The 10,929-nt window shown below is 38.1% G+C and overlaps 1 protein-coding gene across 2 annotated transcripts in view; it reads left to right on the top strand.

The window, feature by feature from the left end:
• The first annotated feature begins 305 nt into the window (after positions 1 to 305).
• The window catches only part of DACH2 (dachshund family transcription factor 2), a 182,477-nt gene continuing 171,853 nt past the window's right edge, over positions 306 to 10,929 (top strand). For both annotated transcript variants that reach the window (XM_077888549.1, XM_077888550.1), the window contains exon 1: positions 306 to 458. In XM_077888549.1, coding sequence (XP_077744675.1) covers positions 332 to 458 — 127 coding nt within the window. In that variant the 5' untranslated portion in view covers positions 306 to 331. The remainder of the gene's footprint in view (positions 459 to 10,929) is intronic.

Genomic DNA, 10,929 nt, shown 5'->3' with positions numbered 1-10,929 from the left:
GACAGTAATGGTTAGTTAATGGCCTACCACAAACTTTCAAAAGCTATCCATTATGACTCCTGACTTATTTAGACTACCTGTAACTATATCATTATTGAGAGTTGTTTATTCTTCTCAGAAGCAGCTTAAGTACAAGGCTATTGAAAGTTTTTGAAATTATTATAAAATTGAGTTACCTATGTTTAATAATAATTTTCTAAGAAGTAAGATTAATAATTTCAACCCTAAAAAGGAATTTTCGAAAAGTCTTCTCATAGAAAGTTGCCAAATTGCAATCTGTTCATACAAATGTTTTTCAGGTGGAAGTGAATCCTCCTGGGATAAGGATAAGATGCAATCTTCTCTTGCTGCTCCTGGACCCCAACATGGACTTGCTCATACATCCCTGGCTAACCAGCCAAGCTTTGGGGGTGCTCCTACCCTCAATCCACTGCAGCAGAACCACTTACTGACCAATAGTATGTATGCTGTCCTTTCAAAAATTGGTGTGTTGAGAAAAATACCACACAAGACCCACTGGATAACTTGGGCTATAGGGATAATGTATTTTTCTTCCATAGCTTTAATAGTTTGAAATCAGAAGGATAGATTGAAAGGGATTCATCTGAAAGTGTAAAGTTCATAGAGTAAAGACAGATTGAGAGGGCATGTAGCAAATTAAAGATCCATAGGAGTCTATGTAACAGAGTAATTAAGAAAGATGTCTGTAATCACATAAACTTGAGTTTGAAATCCACATCGTTTGAATTCCATATAACTGTTGACCTTGGAGAATGCACCTAAATTTTCGAAGTCTCAGTGTCCACAACTACAAAGTAGGAACAAAAATATACCTATTAAGTAAGGTTATTATGAGAGTTAAAAATAATAAAAGAAAAGCTATTAGTGACTTGCATATAGTAAGTACTGTATGAATTAGAAGAATTACTGATACTCAGTAATCAAACTTCAGGAATGTGTACAAATTCAGGTGTAGATGATTTTTTTGTTGTTGTTTTTAGGAACTGCAATAACTCAGAAGTCTTTCTGCAGGAAATTGTGTCTTATATACATTACTTGACTAAAACCCTATTTTTTCTTTTTTTAAAGATTTTATTTATTTATTCATGAGAGACAGAGAGAGGCAGAGACATAGGCAGAGGGAGAAGCAGGTTCCATGCAGAGAGCCTGATGTGGGACTCCATCCAGGCATTCTGGGTGGGATCACTCCCTGAGCCAAAGACAGATGCCCAAGTGCTGAGCCACCTAGAAGTCCCTCTTATTTTTTTTAAACCTACTTTTCTCCTAAGCAGAAATCTGAGAGAAAACTTCAATTACTCCTTTCCTTGAGATTTTCATTCCCTCACTAAACCCTAGGATTAAAATAACGGAACAGTCAAATTCTGAGGTATCTTAATATGATGTTTTAAATATTAATTAAATTAATCAGTTTTAAGCATATAAAATAAGTTATGGTATCTTTAAAATTATTATAAACTCAAGTGTGAAGTGTCTTATAAAATAGGAATGTTAAGCAACGGCCAATAAATAATGGCAAGAAATTTATGAATATTATGTTATAAGAAGACAAAAAAGGACTGATTATGGTAGACTTACTTCTTAAAGTAAGAGAACTTAGAAGACTTCTGGTTTCTGATTGGACATGTAAAGAGGTTTGAAGTTGTCACTCTTCCTCAAAGCAAGAGCAACAATTCGTTTAAATCAATCAGAGATAGGCAGATACAGAGAATCAGAGCTTATAGGGAGCAGAAGCCACAGCTGGAGTCAGGTAGAAACATTTAAATTTCTGGAGATTCAGTGAGGACCTAGCTTGAGAGATAAAAACCACTGGGGGCCAATTCTTAGTGGGTCCCTGCACTTTCATGAGTCTTAAACTTCAGCAGCCCCTTAAGGTTCTCTGGATGAAAATCTGAGAAACTTCCCCTCTTGTCTCTGGCTGGGGGGCAAGAAAAGTACCCATTTCAAAATATTCCCAGAGTGTTCTATTCTTAACAAAGGCCTGCTCTCAAAGGAAACTATTTTACCAGAGTTAAACAATTTATTTTACCAGAGCCTAACTGATGTGGGGGAAAGGATATATTAAAATCCAACACCCTGTAGCCATTGATGTGAGGTTAGGGAGATGCACATCTCCAGCCCCTTTAACATTTCCTGTGGGGAAAGAGAAATATTCAGCTCTATCCCCCTCTATCTTTCTTCTCTCACTTGAGGGAAAAAGCTAAAATTACTTGTGAAGATCATAGCTCAAGGACACATGCTCACTAAGAGACTGAAATCTAATTATATGTTTCTCCTTCTTACTCATTTTCCCACCACCATAATAGGTTTTTTTTTTTATAAGAACCGGGATTACAAATGAAAAAATTAGTCTTCAGACCCAATTGAATTTGGCTTCTTTAGGGTACACCAAAGATAACTCCATCACTAATACAACAGCTACAGCAAACAGTAAATTTAAACTAATGCCCTGACAGATAAAAATAAAGCCTCCTACGTAAAGCCTGTTTACCTCAGTTGCCTTCAGCCAATGCACCATTTTGGCTTTAAAGCAAAAATTACAAGGCATGAAAAAGAAAAAAAAAACAGTCTAAAGATATGAAGCAAACATCACAATAAGAATTAGATATTACACATATTTTAGAATTATCAGACCTCAATTTAAAATAACTGTAGTTAATATACTGAGAGAGTGGAAAACATACAAGAACACATGGAAATATTAACACCGAAATAATTATACTTGAGAAAAAATAATATGTGGGAAATAGAGGCAGAGAGACGAATTTTTTTGTATATTTTTATTGGAGTTTGATTTGCAAACATATAACATAACACCCAGTGCTCATCCCGTCAAGTGACCCCTTCACTGCCCATCACCCAGTCACTCCATCTCGCTGCCCACCTCCCCTGCCATTACCCCTTGTTCATTTCCCAGAGTTAGGAGTCTCTCATGCTCTGTCATCCTCTCTGATATTTCCCACTCATTTTCTTTCCTTTCCCCTATAATCCCTTTCACTATTTTTTTATATTTCCCGATTGAGTGAAACCATATAATGATTGTGTTTCTCCAAATGACTTACTTCACTCAGCATAACACCATCCAGTTCTAACCACATTGAAGAAAATGGTGGGTATTTGTCATTTCTAATGGCTGAGTAATATTCCATTGTATACATAGACCACAACTTCTTTATCCATTCAACTTTTGAAGGACACTAAGGTTCATTCTACAGTTTGGCTATTGTGGATATTGCTGCTATAAACATTGGGGTGCAGGTGCCCAGTGTTTCACTGCACCTGTATCTGTGGGATAAACCCCCAGCAGTGCAATTACTGGGTCATAGGGCAGTTGTATTTTTAACTCTTTGAGGAACCTTCACACAGTTTCCTAGAGTGCCTGTACCAGTGGCTGTACATTAACACCAACAGTGCAAGAGGGTTCCCTTTTCTCCACATCCTCTCCAACATTTGTTCTTTCCTCTCTTGTTAATTTTCACCATTATCACAAATGGGGGTGGTATCTCATTGTGGTTTTGATTTGTATTTCTCTGATGGCAAGAGATGCAGAGCATTTTCTCCTTTGCTTGTTGGCCATGTCTATGTCTTCCTTGGTGAAATTTCTGTTCCTGTCTTTGGCCCATGTCATGATTGGATGGTTTGTTTCTTTGATGTCGAGTTTGATAAGTTCTTTATAGATCTTGATTACTAGCCCTTTATCTGATACATCATTTGCAAATATCTTCTCCCATTCTGTAGGTTGTCTTTTACTTTTGTTGACTGTTTCTTTTGCTGTGCAGAAGCTTTTTATCTTGATGAAGTCCCAATAATTCATTTTGCTTTTGTTTGTCTTGCCTTCATAGATGTATATTGCAAGATGTTGCTGTGGTTCAAAAAAGGTGTTGCCCGTGTTCTCCTCTAGGATTTTGATGGAATTTTGTCTCCCATTTAGATTTTTCATCCATTTTGAGTTTATCTTTGTGTATGGTGTAAGAGAATGGTCTAGTATCATTCTTCTGCATGTGGATGTCCAATTTTCCCAGCACCATTTATTGAAGATACTGTCCTTTTTCCAGTGGATAGTCTTTCCTGCTTTGTCAAATATTAGTTGTCCATAGAGTTGAGGGCCCATTTCTGGGTTCTCTATTCTGTTACATTGATCTATGTGTCTGTTTTTGTGCCAGTACCATACTGCCTTGATGATGACCACTTTGTAGTACAACTTGAAATCTGGCATTGAGATGCCCCCAGCTCTGGTTTTCTTTTTCAATATTCCCTTGGCTATTCAGGGTATTTTCTGATACCACACAAATCATAAAATAATTTCTTCCAATTCTCTGAAGAAAGTCCATAGTATTTTGATAGGGATTGCATTGAATATGTACATTGCCCTAGGTAGCATAGACATTTTCACTATATTAATTTTTCCAATCCATGAGCATGGAATATTTTTCCATCTCTTTGTGTCTTCCTCAATTTCTTTCAGAAGTGTTCTGTAGTTTTTAGGGTATAGATTTTTACCTCTCTGGTTAGGTTTATTCCTACGTATCTTAGGCTTTTGGGTGTAACTGTGAAGGGGATTGACTCCTTAATTTCCCTTTATTCAGTTTCATTGTTAGTGTATAGAAAGGCCCCCTGGTTTCTGGGCATTGAATTTGTATCCTGCCACACTGCCAAATTGCTGTATGAGTACTAGCAATCTTGCGGTGGACTCTTTTGGGTTTTCTACGTACAGTATCATGTCATCTGCGAAGAGGGAGAGTTTGACTTCTTTGCCAATTTGAATGCCTTTTATTTCTTTTGTTTCCTGATCACTGAGGCAAGGACTTCTAGTACTCTGTTGAACAGCAGTGGTGAGATTGGACATCCCTCTCATGTTCCCTATCTTAGGGGAAAGGTTCCCAGTGTTTCCCCATTGAGAATGTTATTTGCTGTGAGCTATTCTTAGATGGCTTTGAAGATGGTGAGGAATTTTCCCTCTATCCCTACCCTCTGAAGAGTTTTGTTCAGGAATGGATGCTGTATTTGTCAATTGCTTTCTCTGCATCAATTGAGAGGATCTTATGGTTCTTGTTTTGTCTCTTGTTGATATGATCTATCATGTTTATTGTTTTATGAGTGTTGAACCATCCCTGTATCTCAGGGATAAATCCCACTTGGTCATCGTGAGTAATCTTCTAAATGTATTGTTGGATGCTATGGGCTAGTATTTTGTCGAGAATGTTTGCATCTGTGTTCAACAGGGATATTGGTTTATAATGCTTTTTGGTGGGGTCTTTGTCTGGTTTTGGAAGTAAGGTGATGCTGGCCTCATAGAACCAGTTTGGAAGTATTCCATCCCTTTATATCTTTCAGAACAGGTTTAATAGAATAGGTATTGTTTCTTCTTTAAACATTTGACAGAATTCCCCTGGAAAGCCATGTGGCCCTGGAATTTTGTGTCTCAGGAGGTTTTTGATGATTGCTTCAAATTCCTCATTGGTTATTGTCTTGCTCAGGTTTTCTATTTCCTCCTGTTCCAGTTTTGGTAGTTTGTGTTTTTCCAGAAATGCATCCATTTCTTCTAGATTGCATAATTTATTCATGTAAAGCTGCTCATAATATGTTTTTATTTATTTTTATTTTTTTTAAATTTTTATTTATTATTTATTTATGACAGTCACACAGAGAGAGAGAGAGGCAGAGACACAGGCAGAGGGAGAAGCAGGCTCCATGCAGGGAGCCCGATGTGGGATTCGATGCCGGGTCTCCAGGATCGCGCCCTGGGCCAAAGGCAGGCGCCAAACCGCTGCGCCACCCAGGGATCCCTCATAATATGTTTTTTAAATCATTTGTATTTTCTTGGTATTGGTTGTGATCACTCTTTTTTCATTCTTGATTTTATTATTAGAGTTCTTTCTCTTTTGCTTTTAATAAGGCTTGCTAATGGTTTATATATCTTAATTATTTCAAAGAACGAACTCATGGTTTTTTGAGCTGTTCTACAGTTCCTTTGGTCTATATTTCTGTTTGGTGTAGGTTTTATTTGCTTTTCTTTCTCCAGTTCCTTTAGGTGCAAGGTTAGCTTGTGTATTTGAGTTTTCTCCAATTTTGGGGGGGAATGCTTGTATTGCAATGTATTTGCCTCTTGCGACTGCATTTGCTGTATCCCAAGGTTTTTAAACGGTTGTATCTTCATTCTCATTAATTTCTTTTTTTTAATAATAAATTTATTTTTTATTGGTGTTCAATTTTCCAACATACAGAATAACACCCAGTGCTCATCCCGTCAAGTGCCCACCTCAGTGCCCATCACCCATTGACCCCCATCCCCCAACCTCCCCTTACATCACCCCTAGTTCGTTTCCCAGATTTAGGAGTCTTTATGTTCTGTCTCCCTTTCTGATATGTCCCACACATTTCTTCTCCATTCACTTATATTCTCTTTCACTATTATTTATATACCCCAAATGAATGAGAACATATACTGTTTGTCCTTCTCCAATTGACTTAATTCACTCAGCATAATACCCTCCAGTTCCATCCACGTTGAAGCAAATGGTGGGTATTTGTCATTTCTAATGGCTGAGCAATATTCCATTGCACACATAAACCACATCTGTTTTATCCATTCATCTTTCGATGAACACCGAGGCTCCTTCCACAGTTTGGCTATTGTGAACATTGCTGCTAGAAACATCGGGATGCAGGTGTCCCGGCGTTTCATTGCATCTGTATCTTTGGGGTAAATCCCCAACAGTGCAATTGCTGGGTCGTAAGGCAGGTCTATTTAGAACTTCTTGAGGAACCTCCACACAGTTTTCCAGAGTGGCTGCACCAGTTCACATTCCCATCAACAGTGTAAGAGGGTTCCCTTTGCTCCGCATCCTCCCCAACAAATGTGGTTTCCTGCCTTCTTAATTTTTCCCATTCTCACTGGTGTGAGGTGGTATCTCATTCTGGTTTTGATTTGTATTTCCCTGATGGCCAGTGATGCAGAGCATTTTCTCATGTGCATGTTGAGCATGTCTATGTCTCCCTCTGTGAGATTTCTCTTCATGTCTTTTGCCCATTTCATGATTGAATTGTTTGTTTCTTTGCTGTTGAGCATAACAAGTTCTTTATAGATCTTGGAAACTAGCCCTTTATCTGACATGTCATTTGCAAATATCTTCTCCGATTCTGTAGGTTGTCTTTTAGTTTTGTTGACTGTATCCTTTGCGGTGCAAAAGCTTCTTTTTTTTTTTTTATTGGTGTTCAATTTACTAACATACAGAATAACACCCAGTGCCCGTCACCCATTCACTCCCACCCCCCGCCCTCCTCCCCTTCTACCACCCCTAGTTCGTTTCCCAGAGTTAGCAGTCTTTACGTTCTGTCTCCCTTTCTGATATTTCCCACACATTTCTTCTCCCTTCCCTTATTTTCCCTTTCACTATTATTTATATTCCCCAAATGAATGAGAACATATAATGCTTGTCCTTCTCCGACTGACTTACTTCACTCAGCATAATACCCTCCAGTTCCATCCACGTTGAAGCAAATGGTGGGTATTTGTCATTTCTAATAGCTGAGTAATATTCCATTGTATACAAAAGCTTCTTATCTTGATGAAGTCCCAATAGTTCATTTTTGCTTTTGTTTCTTTTGCCTTCGTGGATGTATCTTGCAAGAAGTTTCTGTGGCCAAGTTCAAAAGGGATGTTGCCTGTGTTCTCCTCTAGGATTTTGATGGAATCTTGTCTCACACTTAGATCTTTCATCTATTTTGAGTTTATCTTTGTGTATGGTGAAAGAGAGTGGTCTAGTTTCATTCTTCTGCATGTGGATGTCCAATTTTCCAAGCACCATTTACTGGAAATTTTCTTCCAGTAGATAGTCTTTCCTCCTTTATCGAATATTAGTTGACCATAAAGTTGAGGGTCCACTTCTGGATTCTTGATTCTGTTCCATTGATCTATGTGTCTGTTTTTGTGTCAGTGCCACACTGTCTTGATGACCACAACTTTGTAGTACAACCAGAAATCTGGCATTGTGATGCCCCCAGCTATGGTTTTCTTTTTTAAAATTTCCCTGGCTATTCGGGGTCTTTTCTGATTCCACACAAGTCTTAAAATAATTTGTTCTAACTCTCTGAAGAAAGTCCATGGTATTTTGATAGGGATTGCATTAAAGGTGTAAATTGCCCTGGGTAACATTGACATCTTCACAATATTAATTCTGCTTCCCATGAGCATGGAATATTTTTCCATCTCTTTGTGTCTTCCTCAATTTCTTTCAGAAGTGTTCTATAGTTTTGAGGGTATAGATCCTTTACCCCTTTGGTTAGTTTTATTCCTAGGTATCTTTTGGTTTTGGATGCAATTGTGAATAGGATTGACTCCTTAATTTCTATTTTTTCAGTCTCATTGTTAGTGTATAGAAATGCCACTGACTTTTAGGCATTGATTTTGTATCCTGCCAGGCTGCCAAATTGCTGTGTGAGTTCTAGCAATCTTGGGGTGGCGGCTTTTGGGTTTTTTATGTACAGTATCATGTCATCGGCGAAGAGGGAGAGTTTGACTTCTTTGCCAATCTGAATGCCTTTAATGTCTTTTTGTTGTCTGATTGCTGAGGCTAGGACTTCCAGTACTATGTTGAGTAGCAGTGGTGAGAGTGGATATCCCTGTCTTGTTCCTGATCTTAGGGGAAAGGCTCCCAGTGCTTCCCCAATAAGAATGATATTTACTGTGGGCTTTCCGTAGATGGCTTTTGAGATGTTGAGGAATGTTCCCTCTATCCGTACACTCTGAAGAGTTTTGATCAGGAATGGATGCTGTATTTTGTCAAATGCTTTCTCTGCATCTAAGGAGAGAATCATATGGTTCTTGGTTTTTCTCTTGCTGTTACGATGAATCACATTGATTGTTTTACAAGTATTGAACCAGCCCTGTGTCCCGGGTATAAATCCTACTTGTTCATGTTGAATAATTTTCTTAATGTATTGTTTGATCCTATTGGTCAGTATCTTGTTGAGAATTTTTGCATCCATGTTGATCAGGGATATTGGTCTATAATTCTCCTTTTTGGTGGAGTCTTTATCTGGTTTTGGATAAAGGTGATTCTGGCCTCATAGAACGAATTTGGAAGTACTCCAGCTCTTTCTATCTTTCCAAACAGCTTTAGTAGAACAGGTATGGTTTCTTCTTTAAACGTTTGATTGAATTCCCCTGGGAAGGCATCTGGCCCTGGACTTTTGTGTCTTGGAGGTTTTTGATGACTGCTTTAATTTCCTCCTTGGTTATTGGCCTGTTCAGGTTTTCTATTTCTTCCTGTTCCAGTTTTGGTAGTTTGTGGCTTTCCAGAAATGCGTCCATTTCTTCTTGATTGCCTAATTTATTGGCGTATAGCTGTTCATAATATGTTTTTAAAATCGTTTGTATTTCCTTGGTGTTGGTAGTGATCTCTCCTTTCTCATTCATGATTTTATTAATTTGAGTCTTCTCTCTCTTCTTTTAAATAAGGCTGGCTAATGGTTTATCTATCTCATTAATTCTTCCAAGAACCAACTCCTGGTTCTGTTGATCGGTTCCACAGTTCTTCTGGTCTCGATTTCATTGATTTTGCTTGAATCTTCATTAACTCTCCTCTTCTGCTGGGTGTAAGATGTATTTGCTCTTTTTTCTCTAGCTCTTTTAGGTGTAAGGTTAGCTTTTGTATTTGAGTTCTTTTCAGTTTTTGAATGGATGCTTGTATTGCGATGTATTTCCCCCTCAGGACTGCTTTTGCTGCATCCCAAAGATTTTGAATGGTTGTATCTTCATTCTCATTAGTTTCCATGAATCTTTTTAATTCTTCCTTAATTTCCTGGTTGACCCTTTCATCTTTTAGCAGGATGGCCCTTAACCTCCACGTGTTTGAAGTCCTTCCAAACTTCTTTTCGTGATTTAGTTCTAATTTCAAGGCATTACGGTATAAGAATATGCAGGGGATGATCCCAATCATTTGCTATGAGTTCAGACCCAATTTGTGACCCAGTATGTGGTATTTGAAGAAAGTTCCATGTGCACTTGAGAAGAATGTGAATTCAGTTGAGTTTGGATGTAAAGTTTGTAGATATCTGTGAAATCCATCTGGTTCAGTGTATCATTTAAAGCCTTCGTTTCTTTGGAGATGTTGTGTTTAGAATACCTATCGAGTGTAGAAAGCTCTAGATTGAAGTCATCAAGTATAAGTGTATTATTATCTAAGTATGTCTTCACTTTGGTTATTAATTGATTTATATATTTGGCAGCTCCCACATTCGGGGCATATATATTGAGGATTGTTAAGTGCTCTTGTTGGATAGATCCTTGAAGTATGAGATAGTGTCCCTCTTCATCTCTCACTACAGTCTTCGGGGTAAATTTTAGTTTATCTGATATAAGGATGGCTACCCCTGCTTTCTTTTGAGGACCATTTGAGTGGTAAATGATTCTCCAACCTTTTATTTTCAGGTTGTAGGTGTCCTTCTGTCTAAAATGAGTCTCTTGTAGACAGCAAATAGATGGGTCCTGCTTTTTTATACAGTCTGACACCCTGCTCCTTTTGATGGGGTCATTAAGCCCGTTCATGTTTAGAGTTACTATTGACAGATATGAGTTTAGTGTCATCATGATATCTATTCAGTCCTTGTTTTTGTGGATTGTTCCACTGACCTTCTTCTTAAAGGGGAATTTTAAGAGTCCCCCTTAAAATTTCTTGCAGAGGTGGTTTGGAGGTCACATATTCTTTTAGTTGCTGCCTGTCTTGGAAGCTCTTTATCTCTCCTTCCATTTTGAATGAGAGCCTTCCTGGAAAAAGTATTCTTGGTTGCATATTCTTCTTATTTAGGACCCTGAATATATCCTGCCAGCCCTTTCTGGCCTGCCAGGTCTCTGTGTAGAGGTCTGCTGTTACCCATAAAAGTGAGGGCTGTCTTGTCTCTTGCTGCTTT

This window comes from Canis aureus, chromosome X (assembly GCF_053574225.1).
Source record: "Canis aureus isolate CA01 chromosome X, VMU_Caureus_v.1.0, whole genome shotgun sequence".
NCBI classification, from domain to species: Eukaryota; Metazoa; Chordata; class Mammalia; order Carnivora; family Canidae; genus Canis; species Canis aureus.
The sequence above is the reverse complement of the archived record's forward strand: the minus strand, read 5'-3'. Positions and strand labels throughout refer to the sequence as shown.